The sequence below is a fragment of the Melospiza melodia genome, chromosome 14, assembly GCF_035770615.1.
Source record: "Melospiza melodia melodia isolate bMelMel2 chromosome 14, bMelMel2.pri, whole genome shotgun sequence".
NCBI classification, from domain to species: Eukaryota; Metazoa; Chordata; class Aves; order Passeriformes; family Passerellidae; genus Melospiza; species Melospiza melodia.
Window position 1 is genome coordinate 16,759,242 of NC_086207.1, and position 19,607 is coordinate 16,778,848.

The 19,607-nt window shown below is 39.5% G+C and overlaps 1 protein-coding gene and 1 long non-coding RNA gene across 11 annotated transcripts in view; one reads left to right on the forward strand and one right to left on the reverse strand.

The window, feature by feature from the left end:
• LOC134424821 (uncharacterized) overlaps positions 1 to 9,189 on the forward strand; it is a 108,817-nt gene extending 99,628 nt beyond the window's left edge. For all 3 annotated transcript variants that reach the window (XR_010029494.1, XR_010029496.1, XR_010029495.1), the window contains one exon: positions 8,700 to 9,189. This is a non-coding gene — a long non-coding RNA (uncharacterized LOC134424821). The remainder of the gene's footprint in view (positions 1 to 8,699) is intronic.
• The window catches only part of EBF1 (EBF transcription factor 1), a 265,262-nt gene continuing 247,170 nt past the window's right edge, over positions 1,516 to 19,607 (reverse strand). For 4 of the 8 annotated variants that reach the window (XM_063168936.1, XM_063168935.1, XM_063168934.1 and 1 more), the window contains exons 12-17: positions 13,827 to 13,892; positions 13,076 to 13,253; positions 11,507 to 11,686; positions 9,182 to 9,376; positions 8,761 to 8,829; positions 1,516 to 4,705 (exon numbers count right to left, since the gene is read on the reverse strand). In XM_063168936.1, the coding sequence (XP_063025006.1) occupies positions 8,762 to 8,829; positions 9,182 to 9,376; positions 11,507 to 11,686; positions 13,076 to 13,253; positions 13,827 to 13,892 (687 nt within the window). In that variant the 3' untranslated portion in view covers positions 1,516 to 4,705; position 8,761. The remainder of the gene's footprint in view (positions 4,706 to 8,760; positions 8,830 to 9,181; positions 9,377 to 11,506; positions 11,687 to 13,075; positions 13,254 to 13,826; positions 13,893 to 19,607) is intronic. The other 4 variants (XM_063168940.1, XM_063168939.1, XM_063168938.1 and 1 more) reach the window with 1 other exon arrangement.

Below are 19,607 nucleotides of genomic sequence, written 5' to 3' on the forward strand. Positions count from 1 at the left end.
GGGAAAAGGGATGCCAGAGCCAGCACCTGCTGGGAAGCAGAGGAAACAGAGATGTCAAATGGGGCCCAAATAGTCATTATTTCATGGAGAAAATGGTGCTGGGACAGGCAGGAGGTGGCAAATGACAGGAAGGTGTGAGTACAACGGGTGGGTGGACAAGGAGGCAGTGACCAGCTGACCAAGAGTCTCAAGGAACTCAGTGCTCAGCACCTCTGAGATGTGGCCTTATTGTATTTAGTGGGGTTTCAATATTCCCTGTTGGGATCTGCACATTTGTGTTAGTGCAATGATAATTGTGGTTGTGAAGGGAGAAGGAGTAGCAAGTGATGCTTCTGTAATGCTGCTGCGGATGGGGAATGTGGTTTTTGCTGGAGCACTTCCCAAAACTTCTGTCCTGTGGAATTGAAGGAGTCTGGAGCCAGAGTTGGGGGCCAGGGACTCTGTGGGAGGCTGCAGCCCATCTGCAGCACAGCAGCACAGTGTGGATATTTGTGAGAGAACTGGGGAGCAAGGGGCAGTAAACAGGAAGGAGCTCAGGAAATCAAGTGAATAACATCAAATTCAGCTGCCACATGCCATGACAGAAGGTGCAGGGGCTGTGGTGCTAAGGAGAGTTACATAAATGATTACACAACATGACTGTGCAAAAATCTCTCCTTTTTCTAAAAACTACTGGAGTGGATCTGCTCACATTTAAGAGATACCCAACACTTCACATTGCAAGAAGCCACTTCCAGCTGCTTATGTTTTAGCAACTTCTTTTTTTTACAGTAAATATTAATTTAAACTGAAGCACCCAGCATTCCTATTCCTTCCTGGGAACCTTGCTGGTGCTTTCTCTGTGTGACAGAGAAATTAAGTGCCAGCATGTCAGCCCTCCATATGCCAGAGTGAAGTTCCTCTTGTCAGAGGGGTACAGAGTGAAACAGAAGGCCTGGAACCAATCTAGCAGCTGATGGATTTGTCATTTAGGAAGGGTAGAAGAATGGAAACCCTTTTAGGAGCCTCCTTCATGGTCAAGGAGCTCAGCAGAGGCAGATGCAGTTCCTGGAGCAGTCACTGGACACCTGGAGGTGCTGCCATTGACTGAAATGATACCCAGATAAAAACCCCAACGCCCTGGGTCTGTGGCACAGGGCAGGATTTGCTTGGTGCTCCATGATCACTGGGTTTAGAGAGAGACAGCTCTTACAACTGAGCAGCTAAAGCTAAAAATGCCCAAGAAATCCACTAGAAAAAATGTGTTGGTCCTACGGGCAAACAATGCTCTGAAACAATGGAAATAATGAGATTAACATTCAGCATTCTGAGTGAGGATCCTTTGAAATCCATTAGAGACAGAGGGAAAGGCATTTCAGTGCACCAGCATCCACCACATTTCACTGTGTAATTCCATGAATTTCTGTCTCTCCTCAATTTCAGGAAGACAATTCAGTAGCCTCTGGCTTCTATATTCTTTTTTTTTCCTCATCTACTGACTAGCAGAGGCAGAAAAATAAACACACAACTAGGAGCTGTATTCACAGACAGGAAGTAACTTTAATTAAATATTGTGAAAGTTGAAAAGTTTTTACAGCTTGAATTTCTGCAAAAAAATTATAACAATCTCTACAGTAGTTAGTTTCTCTAACAATAGAACTGTACAGTGTGTGTGTCTATTCAAAAAGATTTAGATAAGAAGGTGAAAGGTTAGTAGTTTCAGAGATGACTTCATTTTAGCTGCATCCTAGTACAACTGTGAGGAAATAGGCATTACTTTATGCAATCCAGTCATTGTGAAGCTTCACCTTGTTAAAACTGAAATCTGAATGTTTCCACTTAAAGCCATATTCTGTAAACAGCTGCATCTTTTACTTTGTAAAAGACAAAGGGTGGTGCAGGGGAGATTTTTGACAAATTCCCATTCATCAGATCACAATAAATAGCTGCAAAAGAATGGAATTATGCACATTGTCAAAGGCTCTTTGGACACTGGAGTAGAGACTACAAATGTGGCTAAAGTGGTGTCAGAACTGCTAGGACTGAGTGGAGCTCTACAAGAGTAATCAACGGTGTCACTGGACAAAATATGGCTTTAAATTTGATTACATTGTCGTGCTGTTGCTTATTATGTGAATTAGAATAATCACTTGGAATACAGAGAAGCAATAAACTGATGTCTCTCACATTTTTTCCAGTTTTCTCTTCTTTTATTTTCTCACCATGAAAAAAAAAAAAAATCCTGTTTTTCTTTCCCTTCCCCCCAAAGATCACACTGTGACATTCTAGTGAAAACCATTGCAAAATTCATACAGGAAGCATGCACAGTTGCAGCATCGTTGTAAATGATTTCTTGCTCGACTAGAAAAAAGTTATATTGTTTTAAGGTAACAAAACAGTTCTTTTGTGCTTTTCAATTCCTTTTTTTTTTCTTAGAATGTTAGTGATGATTGACAGTTCTGGTGCACAGTACAATGTACAAGTGAAATGAATATGATTTGCATTGTTAAGGCATCCAATCTGCTGGTTTATATTTATGTGAAAGACAGAGAAATATACAAGCAGACTTAAGAAAGAAAGTATTTTCATTGAGTTCTATGAAGTTTCTCCCCATATTTAATGCACAAAAATGCGTCACTCCAAAGAGGAGAAATCCCATGCATATTAATAGAGTAAAACAGCATTAGTTTTTGTTAAGCCTCAAAAGCAAAGGATACATTTTTTTTTAAATCTACATAACTAAATGCTACAAGAATAATATGCTACTTTTTGCCATATATTGGAAAAAACTTCTTAACTTACAAATAATACAAAAATAGACAATGGCTTTTGGGTGGAAATTAAAAAAAAATGGAAGCATGGTTTTAAACAATACTAAAAAAAACAATCCTATAAATGAAATGTATTAAAATCACATTTAAACAGCTAATACAACGGTGAATGACCAAACAAATCAGCACTTTTCACATAGCAAACATACACAATAAAATAAACTTGTGGGGGACAAAAAGCAATGTACAAATTCCAAAGATAAATACATTATTTATATGGATATTTTACAAAATCCCCCGTAAAACAAACAAACAAAAAACAGAAACAAAAAGCTTTTTTTTTCTTTAATTAATTTGCAAGTATGTGCAAGCTAAAGGTAGTGAGCTCTTTTTGCAAAATATGCAGTAAAATTCTTTTTTTTTCTTTTTTGTGATATTGAAAAACTGTCTTAAGACATTAAAATGTATAAATAGAACAACAACTTTGGCAAAAAATCACAAAAAATCTACAGTATTTATAACTACATACAAAACACAACAGCAAAGAAAAAATATCAGGTAATGCATCTTCAGAGCTTTGCTGCCTCTTTGACTAATAATTTTTAAGAACACTTCCCAGATAATGATAGCAAAATTTTTCGTGGTAAAACAAACAGAAGCTATGGTTTTGATTGGAAAGGCCCAGCCCAAAGTGATGGTTCCCTGGTGGGAAGCAGATCCCTGTGCGGGAGGGAGCGCGTACGAACCGAGGGTCGGCTGATACAGGAACGGCGCCAGTGGGAGCCGGGCCAGGGGGTTTGGGGTGGGGAGGGTGAGACCCCCAGGCTGAGCCCCCCCTGCCCAGCAGGAGCAGGGCAGGGCGAGAGGGGCCGGGCTGGCACCCCCAGGCTGGGCCCCCGTGCCAAAGCCACAGCGCAGAGCCCGGGGGATGCTGTGCTTGGGGAAGGGAGCGCTCGGAGGCTCTGGGATTTCACCCCAAAACAGAGGGGGCTGTGCTCACCTCCTGCAGCAGGTCTGGCATTGCATCTGCAGGCACTGGGTTTGCACTTCCAGAGGAAACATTTCTGATATTTCCACCCTTCCTTTCCCTTCTCTTCAACCAGCTTTTTGCCAAGAAAACTTAGACCTTAAGGACCCCTTCCAACCTGGTGTTCTGGGATGAACTTTTCCTGTTGTGTTATTTACATGATTTTTCAGCCTGATATTAATGACAGAGGTTACTAATCCCACCCCTCACCCCACCCTCATAATCCAAAAATATCAGCTTTTTAGGGAGTGATATCTGTTTAATCAGAACATTAAAAATGCTTCATATCAGCAAGTCACCACTGGATAAGCAACATATATGAGCCGACCCTTAATTAAATGGCCATAATTCTTCTATGAAAAACTAACTGGCACTTCTATTCTGTCCCATACAGGCTTGTATGTAAATGACACCACTTTATTCTTCTTTACACAGCTTTAAAAAAAAAATTCATAAATTAAAAATGTGGAGTTCCATCTCTAGTGTCCCTTGTGTAATTGTATGATTTATAAAATACAAATGGTGTTGAGTTAAATCAAGCCTTAAAAAAAACCCACAAGAAACCGGAAGGAAATAAAAGCAAGCCCCCACCCCCCCCCCCCAACAAAACAAAAAAGTGGATTTTTTTATCAACATACAATAAATATATCTCCCAGGTATTTGGGATGGACAACTCGAATCAACACCTTGCAATTGTGGATTGTTAATTTCAGTATTTGCAAGGATGGTGATTTTTGTTTTGTTTAAAAATCTGCAGTTATTGTAAGATCCTTCTTTATTTCTTTTTTTATTTTTAAAAAGGCCTGAGTAAAAAGTTCCACTCTGGGACTTGTATCAGATTCTCTCTGAAGCAGAATTCAACCTCTTCATTAATAAAATTCTTCAAGGCAATTCTTTCACATGGGGGGAACAATCATGCCAGATATAGCTGTTGGAAGGAAAGGGAGGGGGGAGAGAGAGGGAGAGAGAGAGAGAGGGGAAAAGTTAATTTTCTGCATTATTAAGCAACTTTTAAAATTCCAGAGCTTTAAACGTTTACTAGCAATGTAGTCAGATATACTTTGAGTTAAATATATATATATATTACTCATAAGAGACAACTATGTACACAAGAATCATGAGAAATTTCCTTTTGACTGGAAAATGATTCAAATTGTGACTGACTTTGCTGAAATTACTGATTTTCTTGTAGAAAGTGTACTTCCTTATATGAGTATGAGACCTCAACTTATTTTTCTGCTTTCAGTTTCAAAATCCCCAAATGCTGAGGAAGCTTTGACTGGACTCAGGCATTGCCACACATTCTGTTACTCTTTTAAAAGCAAAGCAGGAATTTGCACCAAATTAGGGGAAACAGGAGGAGTCCCTGGCATGGCCCTGCAGGGGTGTCCCTTCAGGGGCACTCTGGGTCCTTCCCCTGTGCCAGCCCTCCCAAAGGTCACCCCTGGGACTCAGGTTTGCATTTCCAGGAGCTCAGAAAAGCATTTAAACTCTCAAATCCAGTTTTGAAATTGAAATACATGCTTGACTCCAGGGTTAGCAGGCCAGCATCTTTCCTGTTCCACTTGTAGCAGACACCACCAACTACATCAGGTGAGTCATAGGTGAATGTTAATTCAGGATGTTTTCTCTTTTGCTGGCTAAGTTGAATCATCAGCATTTCTTTATTATCTTCCTACCTCATTTTCTATGAAACCACCACCTCTCTTAGCAGACAAGACATTTGTGAAAATTCAACAGGAGCAGTTTTGCACATAAGCTGACCTCCAGCTCGATCTCTCTCTATTATTTGGGGGCTTAGATCAGACATCCCAAGTGTCCCAGTGACACACAGTGAGCAGGCACATCATTACAGGGGGTAGTCATGGAAGTTTATGATGGGAACTGTAAAAACAATGTGTCTCTAAAATGCCAGTTGTACAGTTATTTGCCAAAAAGTAGAAAACAGATTCTCCTTCAGGTTGGCAGCACTTTCCAGGCACGATTTAAATGCTGCCTGCCATTCCAGACATCTGGACATGTAATTTCTTAAGGAAGGACTCAACCCTGTGACTGGTGCTGATTCATTGTGCTTTAATTACAGCTGCAATTATTTGATAAGAACAGAGCCAAAGTAAAAGACTCACAGATTTGGGGTTGGAGGGGGAGAGGAGGGAAATGTTTTCTCCACAAACACCACCATATGTGCAAGAATTACAAGTCTAATCAGCAAGGGGAGAACAGCTCGAGTAAACTGCACTGATTAAATGAAATAAAATGAGGGGAGAAGGAGAGAATGCAAAACACATCCAACATGTTTGCAACAGGCCACCCTCAGAGGTGGCACAGAGCAACAGCATTTCAATTATTGGGATTTATTGTGTGGAATCACTGTACTGATTGTGTCCCCCACATGAGGGCTCTTCAAGGAGCTACGAGTGAGGATAAAAGGGATAGAAAGGTGAGTTAAGTTGCTTTAAGTCCTACAGAAGACATTTAGGTGAGAAGCACAGAGGGCTCTTTAGGACAAGGTGTTGCTTTTCTTTAGAAAAAGTATCTTTTCTTCAGAAAATGTCACTATCTATTCCAACACTCAGTCTGAAAGATTCATCAGAAGCAGATCAATTTCACCAATAATTAGTCAAGAATTGTGTCTCTTGGGACAGGACAGCTGTCTACCCTGGGTAGGATCCCAAAAAAGGTGAGATAATTGCACTTCCTCTCTTCATGATTTAGACATTTCCCTGTGGTTACAGATCAGCCTTTTGCTGTTGGAAAGAAATGGCACAGAGGCAGATCCTAGCTCCTTTTTTCAAAGCATCATTGTTTTTGAAGAGCTCTGAAATTCTGAATTAAATTACAAGGCAAATGATATCTTTTCTGCCTAAAAGCTTTGATATTTCCATTCTTTCCAACTCTTCATTTAGATCACTCCACTTTTATTCCATAAGTGCTACATCTAGTCATGCAAATTCTCCCAGCTGTAGCCTGTTATTGATCCTGAAAACAGAGATATCAGTGGGAAACAGTGTAGGTATGAGATCACACCTCCTCCAAAAAGACAGAGAATAGAAAAGCTCCCACCAATGGCCTTTATTTCTTCTATCATATACTAATTTGTATTTGCTGCCAGCAAATTACAGAAATAATGTATTTGGGGTTTTACAAAATTGCATGGCAAAGAGAACAACAGATAAGCCTGGCTGCTGTTTTAGTGAGTTCTGCTGATATCGAAGCTACATGAGGAAAGCTTGATTGCTTTCTGATGTATCCAGAAGCCCAAGAGAGATAAGACAGCCTCCTTATACATGGTTGTTTATTTAAGCATTAAGGCACAACAGGCAGTGCCTCTCTGAGTGATTATTACAAGCCTCAGGTGGTGTCAGGAGGCACAGGACCAAAGGCTGTATGTCTTTAACTCACCAAGAAGTTCAGTGATGACCTAGAAATGAACCATCTCTTGGTGTCTCGTTCCCATTATGAAAACTGAATTGCTAAACAAAAATTAGGGGAAATGCTCAGATCTGTGTGGTTTCTGGGCATTGCAGATGTGGAGATGACATAATGAGGAGGCAATCACACAGCTCCAGTTGTGCCCAGTGCTCTCAGCTCCTTCCATAATTGCTTTTCATAACTGAGTGCATGGAATCTGAGAATTCTGTGTCTTGTGAAAGGAGACACAGTGCCTGAAAAAGCTTTCTCCTGTTATTTGTTTTTTCTCTCCATCCACAACAATATGGGACAAGGTGAAGAGAGGAAAAAAAACATTAACCTGTTCAAAAGCTTTTGTTTAGTGTTTTTATTTTTTTTATTTTATTTCAGATGGAAAATATTATTAGGTGTTTCTTTTAAAACTTGAAGCATGTAAGCACTGCCAATTCTTTTAAATGTTCAAAACCAAATCTCCTAAATGCTGTAGTTTACCTGAAAAATTCATTTTGCTTTATTCCTGACACAGTTTGTATTTCAAACAGAGTCCTAACTGAAGGTACTGAAGATCTGCTTATTAGTTTTTAGTAAATTTACAGTTTCTGCACAGTTTTTCTCTGTGTGTGTGCACCCTGAAGGATTCCTCCTCCCAGTTCACCAGTGTAACATGAACTGAGGACAATGCTTTCCTTCAGGCACAATAGATCCAAGCTTTTATGAATGAATTCCTCCCACTCTGCTTGCATATAGATTTTTTTTGGCCGCTAATGGTGCTATCAGCATTTTGTCTTCAAGCCCAGTGTTCGTCTTTCCAGAGGCTGAGTGACATGTGGGGTTAATGCAACCATCCTGCTCTGCACACCTCCTTCTGAACCTGGCTTAAAAAAGGATGGATTTAATTCCCCACTTGATGCCCTTTGGATAATTTGCACAGGCTCATGAAAAGGAAACAAATCTCAGGTCTGGAGGAAGCACAATGCACACCCTGGAATATTTCCCACCTCTGGCAGCTGGAGGCAGCTGGCTGCATCTACTTAAGGAAGCCCCTGGACCTAAGCAAGCATGAAAATGCCTCTCTCAGCACAGGGATGTGCAGTGAGGGAGACACACGGGGAGGTTTAGGCACAGTGTTGTAAATCAGACTCAGCCAAACAATGAGATGGGCAGTGCTGGGCTTGCAGCACCCTCAGTTTCACAAGCTTTTGTCTGTCACTGCCTTGCCTGCACCAGCCCCTCAAGTGGATTTAGATACTAATGCTGGAGAACTTGTAATGAGAGGGGAAGGGATGCAGAAAAGGAGCAGCCCCTTGATACCAACAGTTCAATAGGCTTTCCAAAAGGCCCTGTGCCTTTTCTGGAATTAATTGGCACAGGAGTACATTAATCAGTGGAAACTAATGTTTGCCCTGGTGTGAGTTAAAGTGGAAAACGCTGCTGTTAGTTTGTAATGCATCTCCATTTCTGAAAGGGAAGGTTTGTGCCAAGCTCTGTAACGCTCTATTTTCTCTCAGTAGGATTTCTGCACAAGTGTACTATGACAAAGGACAAAAAGGAAGGGAAGATTGAGTGACGTACTTCAGGAGAAGGCCAGCCCCTGGAGAGACCCTGCAGTGGAGTACTTGCTAGAGTCCACAAAAGACTGGTCTGATAAAGGACGACAACAGGGAATAAGAGAGGAAAGAAAGAAAAAGGACGGTATTAGTAAGCTGAAATATTACTAGTGTTTATCAAAACAGTAGGTCTGTGCTTTAGAGGACACAGCCTCTCAATTCAGCAGTGTTAGCTGGGTTAGAGGTTGGGTGGTTGCCAAACACCTGCAGGCCACAAGGTGGGCTGGGGTGGAGTCAGGTACTCTCTACAGGAGGAAGCTTTAGGACAGAGCCCACCAGGGATCCCCCATTGCCTTCACTCCCATGGGGCAGCTCGGAGGCTCCAGGAGCTCACAGCTGGAGCAGCCACCTCCTGAGCAGCCTGGGCTCAGCCTGGTTCCACCTACCTTGCAGGCTATTGCCGTTGGTGCTGGTGCAGGTGGGAGGGGGGGAGGTCTGGGGTCTCACAACCGGCGCGAACGCACTCTTCTGCTTCACCGCTGAGACCATGTTGGCTGGTGAGAAGGAGAAAATCCCGGAGGAGCTGCTACAGTTGGAGGGGAGGCTAGTGGAGGAGGCCATCGTCGGACTCGATGGCACAACTGCAGGGAAGAAAGACCCCAAAAAAGGGATTCCTTAGTACTCAATAATAACAGGCTGCAGAAACAAGAGAATTGTCATTCCTGGATGCTCTCGATTTTTCTAGGGCTGAACTGAGTGTTCAAAATGCAAATGTGCTATGTGGGAAGTTCAGTCTTTAAACACAGATATCCTCAAACCATTACTTTACTATAAAGTGCAACAAATATCTTTGGTTCTTGTATTTACCATCAAGCTTTTAAAAAAATTTCTTTTCATTAAAATAAAGCTAACTACTTTAATATTCAGAAGGCACTGCAGGTTTCCCCTCTTATCCAACAATAACAACAAAAAAAAGGACCAAAAATGTCATCCCATATTTCCATTCTTCGTCCTGTTTAGAAAGCGCTTAGATACACAAGTGGGCTGTGAATAATTACATATTATAGAGTAAAATTCTGATCATCTGGGCTTTGAATTATTATTTTATTTGCATTTATGTAGATAAAAATCACCCTATTTAAGTTCTTATTTGAGAATCTGATATCATATTTGTTAACACTGAGGAAATCAATTAATGGAAATTAAATGTTCAAAGTTTCACAGTCTGACAGATACAATCTTAGTCTGAAGTCACTCTGTGTCTGGAAGTACTTGCTAAGGGAGAGCAATCAAAGCACCTAAATTGAATTGCTACTATACAGCAATTAGTTTATTGATTTAATTAAGAATGCCACCTTTTAATTTTCAGGTCATGATTGAAGCATTTTCTGATTCAATGGATTAGACATTAGCAGAATGACAGATCAACCAAGAAAACCTCCCAAAATATAAATAGAATAGAAACCAGGACTAGGAAGTGAAGTGCTATTCTAAAGAGGACTCCGTTCATAAATATGAAATAATACACTGCCACAGTATTTTAAATGCATTACTGGCATCTGCTTCCAAAAGGAGATGTCTCATCAATCATGTTATATTATGAATTCAGAGTGTGCAGATTCTGTGACAGTAAATCCAACTTAATAAGTAAGGTACTTTGTAACATTACATGTTACATTATTATTAGAGTACAAAAATAATCACTGGTTAGCAATTCCCAGGTTATAAGTACTAGTTATGTGGGTAAATAATTTGTTCTAAATTTGCAGCAGAGAAGCAGCCTTGGAGTTAATTATTTTATTCAGAGTTCCTATCTCCTTTTTTATTCTGATGCAGATCAAAATAATTCATTGCTGCTGTTACACCATTAACTTCAGATTTGCTGTGTAAACCTTGGCACCTCCAGCAGTCAGTTTGTCCTGTCCACGCTGCAGTCCCAGCCTATAAATCTGTTTATACACCCAGCCCTTCCATCCTGATTCTGCTGTCAGCTTCCTACAGATGTCAGTGGAATCCTTTATGCCTGATGAGCAATGTCAGAGGAATTGGGCAGGTTCTGCTCATTCAATTTCTCATGTGACCAGGGACTATTGCAGCTCAGCTGCATTCACCAATAGAAATGTATTTATATTTAAACACCTTACTAAACCTTTAATATCAAAATGCAGAAAGTTAGTCCTGCACATAAATATTTCCATGACTGGGACTGTAGACCATAAGCTCTTCACACCATGGGATGTATGATTTGTATGACTCACATTTTTGTGGCATTTACTGTACTGACACTAAAACACAAAATCTAAGAGCCTTTGTCACATTTTACTGACTCAATGAAGTCAAAATAATATTACTTAAAAAGCAAGTGGAATGTAAACAATCAAGCTGAGGCACAGTAGTAATTAATAGTTTTTATAAAGATTATAAACATATTATTTGATCAGAAGTTGAGGACAGCGTTTCTTATTAGAGTATAAGGTATGTTATGAAACTATCAGACTAAATGATGAGAGATTACACTTTGTAAGCTCTTTTAAGACTCCCAAATAAAAAAAATAATAATTAATAATAGTAATATGAAAACAGAGAGAATAATTTCTGGCAACACTAAGGTCTTCAAAGTGCATCCAAGATCAGTGCCTTGGAGAGTAGAGAAAAAAGCAAGTTCTATTTCAAGTGCTCAAAATAGAAAATAAATATTGAGCATCAGAGAAAATCTACTGCCTCCTTCTAATGAAAATGCACAAAATACAGAAAATATATAAAATACTCACTGGCATAGGGAGAATTGGCAGCAGATCCATTCAGGAAGGTTGGAGAACCGCCTAAATTTGACATTCCAGCATTCCCATAGCCATTCATGCTTGTTGTGACAGAGTTGTAGTTTGTCTGCTGCGGGGTGGTGCTTGGCACGTAGCCATGAGGTGACACACTGCTGGAGTTGCGAGTGAAACCTTGTGTGGGGAGGGAACACAGGCAGAAATTGGAATTAGCCCCACAAGAGCTTCCCACACAGAGCAAGGGGGAGCCCAGCCCAGCCAGGGAGAGGGGCAGGACTGACCCCCAGCACCACCGGGTACCCAGACTGGGAGCCCTCCCTGCCCTGGTCACTGCTGGAGCCTGCAGAGCTCCCCAGGCAAGGCAGGGATGCCCTGGAGCAAAGATCAGCTCGGGGTGTTAGAGGAACACTCGCTCTGAAAGGGCTGCTTGTAGGAAATGGAGTAAACATGACCTACATTTTCACAGTGAGGAGCACAGACCCACTCAAGGTACGTTAAAAGCAAGTGATTGTTGTTAACTCTTTTCTGATGTCACTGTCATTTAACACACCTCAGATGCTCACTGCACACTTCAGGAAATGCAGTGTATCTCTCCAGCTTGTGGGATACCCTTTATCTTTTTGCCTTGGTCTCATCATTATGTTGGTAGGAAGTGAGCATCAAATTTGACAGTGAGTTAAAATTTGAATCTCTACCTAATTCTGGAAATGACATTTTAGGAAACTCATATCCAAATGTTCATAAGGAAATACTTGTTTCTAGAAGCCACAGAAATAAAAAATATGCATCTCCACCCCTAGAAGAAAAATCACCAATTTTTCTTCCTAACACATAGCATAAAATATTTCAATCTAAAAATAATTTTTTTTATTGTAATGCAAAAAAATCTCTTTCTGCTCTTCTAGAAACAGACTTTCTCATTCAAATGTATTTTTTTAATTGGATAATATATAGAGCTGAGCAAACGAGAGGACAAAATGCAAAGGGCTTCTACAAAAATGTTCTTCACCTATTTTTTATTTTTAACTTTTATTTTAAACCAATGCTGATTTTATACAAAGTGAAAACCGCTTTATTTTAAAAACTGGAAAAGCTGTGAAAATGTCTGTTTAAATATGTGTATTCTTTGCTAGTTGTAAAATTTATGGAAGTCTCAAACTGAAAAAAACACAGTTCCAATACTCTAACTCTTGAAAAAAAAGCCAAATTAAATAAAAAACATTCAAGGGACAACTTCATGTTATAAAGAAGTGCTACAAAAGGCCCAGACTGAGAGATCCATGCTCAGGGAAATACGTAAGCAAGTACTTAATGTTAAGTACATGCTGAAGCTGATTAAAATTAGTGGGATTTAAACACAAATACAAGTGTTACTCTGGGCAGAATGAAAAGCTATTTAGACACATGCAGAAGTGCTTTTCCCGAGTTAGAGCAGCCCCACCCTGTGCCATTCCAAGGGTCTGGGATGGGCTGCCCAGCCCTCCCTCTGCCACTGCCCTGCCTGTCCCCCTGCCTTCTCTCAGAACAGATCCATGGAGAGAGGAAGATGAGGCTCGTGCTGACCCTGGGTGGTGGCTTGGGAGGCCTCAGAGACATTGACGGCGAGCTGGCCGCTGAAGGAGTTGACGCCCATCATTCCCGCGTGGACGGAGGTGTTGGCGAGGGCGGGGAGCTGGTTGTGGTTGCGGGGGACGCTGTAGAGCGCTTCGGCGATGTCTGCAGCTCTCTTCAGGATTATCTCCTGCAGGGCAAGGAAAAAAACATGCACGAGTTACCAAAGAGAGACTGACAAACCTCTTCTTACAGACTTAAATGAAACAGTTCCCTTTCCAATGGCTAGAAGATGCTTTTCTGTCTAAACCAGCTGGCTGACAGAGAGCTCATGCTTACAGGATCTCCTTGTTAAATCCCGATATCTGTGCTAAGAGAGTTGGAAGTCTCAGTCCCAGTGGCCACACTTTGTATAAAAAGACCAAATGGCAGGATGGGGCTGGAGCCTGGACTTGCTCCACCTTAGAGCTCTCTTTAAGGGAAGAGGGAGAAGTCACTGGTGGCAAGACAAAATGTACAACATTGCTCATATTATATAGGATCTGGTGAAAGTGGGCAGATGCCTCCATGGTGTTTGTACAAACACTAAATTCACTCCCTTTAAAAAAGAAAACAAGCAAACTAAACCCCATTCCAGATATGGCATCGGCCTGTACATTTATTCTCGTCTCCCATTGTAGCATCATGTCCCTTTAGCCTCTGATGTATCTATACATATAAGAAATAGCCATGATATAGAATTGCTGAAGTAGAATGCATTTACCTGGTTATTATGTGGCATACCATAGAGTGCTTCTACTAAATCAGCAGCCCTCTTAAGTATTACTTCCTGTCAATATAAAAACAGAAGCATTCTGCTGAGTTCAATAAACTCCTTGTGGGGAAAACAAATATTCTCTTCTATTAGGTGCACCATGTTTTGTAGTGTTTTTTTTCCTTTTTTCCCTCCCACCAGGTAAACCTTAATTGTAACAACTCTCAGCAACCACTGAATGGTGTTAAATCACTGGTTCACACACACGCTTAATCAAGTCAAAAGGTGAGAATCATTGGTGCTGCAAAATAAAATACATCACTCAATTGTCTCTACCATCTGCACTATAAACCACTCATGGGTTTATTGCAGAATACAATCCCGAGGTCATTTACTAGATTACTGCAATCAATGTCATTCAGAGAATGTTATGAATCCCTTCAATGTGTTTATTTTATTCTTAATTGCATGCTGCAGGAATTGTGACCTTACCCAGCAGGCCACATTCAGAAGATACCCAATCAGTCCTGTGCTACTGTAATGAAACCCTTTGGCTTCTCCACTTTGTGTCCTGGTAAGAGGGGTCAGGGTAGGATCCACATGCATGGAATGATGCCCAAGAGGAAAATACATGCAGTGTGTGAGAGAACAGCCCACGACCATGCAGTGTTTCCTGGAAAAATTTCTTGCATGGACAGCTGACTTTAAAACAGTCCAAGATTCAGTTCTCCATTTTGGGCAATTTTTTTCCCTCCATTTTCTTATTCATTCCTTTTAATTTAATATTTCTTAGGGTATTTTCTACTGGTATTCAAAAAACAATAGCATTTCCTGTGTTCTTATATTTTACAGCATCCTGATGATAATCCTGATAGAAAATATAAAAATGCATTGCAGAATTAACCCAGAAGAATTTTTTCCTTTTATTATTTCATGGCATCTTTCAGAGCAGATTCCAAAATGCCCGATCAAAACCGCTCAGGAACATCCTTTGAGTAAAACAATGTATTTTTGTAGTTCCCAGGCCCTAAGTACTGCTCTAATATTCTAAGATGACGCTATTCACCATAGCATATTTCTGCAAGGAGCTAACAAAAATAGTACCAGTTCTAAGCATTTTACAGTTTTCTACAAAGTTAAACTTTTAAACTTAAAATATTTTACACAATAGCCATATTTTATACCAAAAAGAAACAGTAATGCTCAATTTTCATATACTGTAGACTCTGATCAGAAAATAGAGATATAATTGCGTTCATTTTGCTGTCACCATAACCTCTTCAAAAATCCTTGAACAACTCTTCAAATGACAAGCTTTTAGATGCATATTAGCATTTTTTTCAATTTTAAATTCTCTATAATATAACATAAAATAGTTGTCATACTGCAGTAACTACTTATGACATATATAATGCCCTAAATTCAAAAATGAGATGGAGGATTTTCGTTCTCCCAGTAAACATTTAGGCTTGCCTTCTGCTGCACACACCCCTGTCTCAGTACACACATTTAAATTATTTTCCACATATGAAGTGAGATGTAATACATAATTGATGGATTTTTAAATCACTACACTTGAAACAGCTCCTGAGGAGTTAAGTTGCTACAGCCTTTTTCTGTTGGTGGGTTTTGTTTGTTTCATTTGTTTGCTTGATTTTTAAGATTGGGGTTGGTTTTGTGCTGCAATTGTTGGTTTGGGGTGGTTTTTTTGTTGTTTTTTGACCAGAGCAGTGAGCAGTATAATCATGGACAGACAGACACAAACAGCATTCAGGTACAAACAATCCTCATTCCTCACAACACTGAGCTGCCCTGTCTGCCTCATAATGAAGATACAAACTAGAGAAGAACAGAGACATTACTGAAAAAATGTTCTCTTTTTCATTCCATGATTTTAGATAGAAAATTACTGCACAGGTGTTTGACTTTGCAAAGCAGGATTTATTTCACTTCAGTTGAAATTGTTTGCAGTATATATTTCACTGATGGAAAATTAGAATGTGATACAGAGGCCGCAAACTGCTTTGGTATATTGTTAGCCTAAGCTGTCATTATGCCAAATTACTAAAAAAAAGAGTTTAAATAGTCATTTCTTCTCTACCTGACTAATCATAGTTATTTATATAATGCTGAGCTAAAAACCTTAGAGTGCATCTAAAAAGAGATTGAAAACCATGTTAAAAAATGAGGTAATTACATAGAATCTTACAGCTGCTCTCCCTCATATCAAATATATTTCAGTTCTTAAACACTGGAAGTTCTTTGATGCCATATCATATTGCATGTAAATAAAACTAATTGTCATGATGGTTTATTGAAACATTCTTGACAAGTAGCATTCAATTTTCTTAGCTAGTCAATGAGTCTATTTTTTTTCCAACATTCTCAGGGTCTGTAAATTTGAGTTTCATACTTCCTCACCAATATTTTCACACCAGAAAAGCATTTCTTGTTTATGATATTTTCAAATCATACAAAGTAGATGTTACAGAAAAACCCTCCTGTGTCAAGTAGCGGTATCTTCTATTCCAGAGCTGATGGTAGTTTTATAAACAAAAACCAGCTTTAAAAACACACAACAAAAATACTGCTAAAGACAGGCTCAAGATATTAACTTCTTGTTTTCAGAATGCATCTTAAACCTTTTGCAGCTCTGCCTAAATTACAACAGAAGCTGCTCCACATACAAAGGAGCCCCCGAAGTCCTCTATGAGTTAGAGCAGCAGACCTTGCAAGGTGCTTGGATTGCAGTGACCAGAAAATTGTTCTCACCTCCGTGTCATTATGCTCACAGTGAAGCAGCCCCCGAGCATGTTTGTGTTGGGGATCTAATATATTGCCTTTCAATCAGAGCTGAGAGCCACTGAACACATAGACAGAACATGACGAGCAGGTCAGGAAAGCAATAAAGATTTTACAGAGCTGTCCAAGGTGCTAAATTTACTCAATAATGGGTTTGGCACCATAGTGTTAACCTCTCATTTACTACCAGTTTGAGGGACTAAATTGAAGTAGCTGACTTCATTTACCTTGAAATGTATATTTTATGACATTATGTAAGTAGATTGAAAGGGCACTGCAGTTTTAACAATTTAAAGGCTAGAGCATGTTTAAGATGAAGTTTGAATATTTATCGTATATTGCACTTAAACTATATTGTATATTAAAATGCATTGATTAAATTTGTAAAAGGTATTATAAAAAAGGACAGCTAGTATAAGAGATCTATGTCTTTTAAAATCCAATTGATACTGCATATTACCACTGAGATGGTAACAGATAAACAGATAGAGGGGTGGACAGAGCAGCAGACAGACAGAGCAAAAAGTGAGTGAAACTCACATTCTATGAAAAGAAATCTCTGCATAAGCTCAAGGTCTGTTATTCCAGATATTCTTTTGTTCACAGAAATTTTTCTTTGCCTTCATCTCCGAAGCCTAGATTTTCATAGCAGTAAGTGGGCATCATGTAAGGTCCTTCCTATTGAATATGCAAGTGGAAATATTTCCTGAGAGAGACAGAGTTTGACTAAAGCTAATATCTAATTTATGGGGGCATTTGTCAAGGAAGACCCACTTTTCTATTACTGCTAAAAGTCTGACAGTTTTTGGTTTAGAATTAAGGACTTAGCAGCATTTAGCTAAACCTATGTGAGGGTCTTATTTTTTTGCATTTTGTTTCAAATGAGAATAATTTTATTTCTCTAAAAAGCACAAATGAGCAAATATTGAGAAAAGGAAACATTACTTTAGCAATTACATATGATACCTCAGAACTCTGCGCACCAAAAATCCATAGTCCATTTTTATTCCAAACTGAAGCTGATTTTCTACTGAGAGAATTTTAGTTTTTATTTTTTGAAACACACTCACAAGTAAATATTTTAATCAATTCTTCCTCCTGAAGATACTAAGGGGTGTCTACATATCCAAAAGAGGGGCTGAGCAGTAAATTCTACTGCAGCTTTGCATATCCCCAGACTACTGTAGAAAAAAATACTATAAAGTAACTGGAGTTACTGTGCTTTTGAAGCACAAAGACTGAAATTCAAACTGAATCCACTTCTGACTGAATGTACCTCAAACACTCCAGCACCTCTGCATGTTTTGTTGGAGTCCTGCATTCCCTTCAGAAGGATTTCATTAAGAATATGAAACTTGCATTTCAAGTTTTATCAAGATGAAAGCACTTTGTGTCAAGACTTATCATGACAAACACATTTTTGTTAGTTTTAAAGGAGACTAGGTATTTCTTCTTGTAACATCTGCTTACTTTTTATTCAGAAACTTTTGAAAAAAAAATCCACTCTGTATCCCAAAAGGGCTGTGAGTCTGGTGAAATAAAGGGTATCTAGAGTTACACTGAGTTGTTCAGCTTAAGTAACTAAATTAGATAATGTTCAAGGTACTCGTTAAACCGAAATGAATTTTGTCAAGAAGAAGCTGACCACAATATATAACACTCACCAGCCACATATTGTATTATTGAGACCACCACAGGATTTATGAACTCGTGGAGGGCGTGGGGGGAAAGCTGTTCCAGCATCCTCTGAGGCATTTATCTTATGTGTTGTCTGGATATCATATCACCTTCTAATGCTCTTTAGCATTGTAATACAAGAGAGAGCTCATTCATCTTCTGAGAGGGTACTTAGGGATGATGATGTCATTCATACTTCCTTGACTCTTATGTCTGACCTCCTGCCTCTGCCTTCTAACTTCCTACTCTCATGGCTACTTGCAAGAAAATCCTCCTCTGCAGACTCAAAATGCTCAGCATCAGACTCAGTTCACTTCTTCACCTTGGAAAGGTCACATTCTGAAATTTCCAGTCAAAATCACAGTCATCTGTGCTCAAACTATCCCTATCAAATATTTTCAGTTGGTGAAACAATAAATGTGATATTTAAGGACATGGGTTAGAAGCATGTTTTAAACTTACACTTATATGCATTATATTTTAAAAGATAAAATTGCAAACACCTCTTTCAAACGTAAAGGCAAAACCAAGAGAGACATTTACAAGAATGCCAAAGATCTAAAATCCCAGACATTGAGCTTGGTACACAAGAGCTTTAGGCTGTCCAGAACCTCCCATCTCTCCCCATCAACAGTGAGCACTGCATTATTGTATCATTTTCAGCAATTATAGCTTTATAAAGACTCATAAAAGCCATTCAAAATGTAAAGTTCCTCCATTTACTGTAAGACCAAGGGAACTGTGCCAGCCTAATGGGAAGTATAAAATAACAGGGCCATTTCTCTAGAAAGATATTTGTACTCACACCAAGCTGAAAACTTTTCCAACAAACAAACAACTGAATGGTTTCCATGTATTATGACTGAACCATACCAAAGAAGTGAACACCATACAGATACCACAAAGACAAGAAGGCAAAATGTGTGAGAAAAATGACATATCTCACTTGAGTGGCAAAAAAAGAAGCTTCAGCTTACCACTGCCTACAGGATGGAAGTGCACTGAATTCCTGCCACTGAATGTCAATGGCAGCTTCCCAGAAAACATGTCTGCAGTGGGAGCTAGAACCTTGGTCTTTCCAAGCCACTGTAGTCTCATCAGCCTCCACCCAAACTGAAAATCACAGCCTAAATGTACAGCACTAAAAACAGTCATGCATAACTTTACCACCTGCTCCACAATGAGCCAAGCTTATAAATAAAATATAGGAAGCCTCTATGAGGCAGCAGAAAGAACAAATGCTGAAGTGCAAATGGGAGCAGGCATTTAGCCATAAACATTGAGAATCGATGATTAAAACTCCTCCTAACC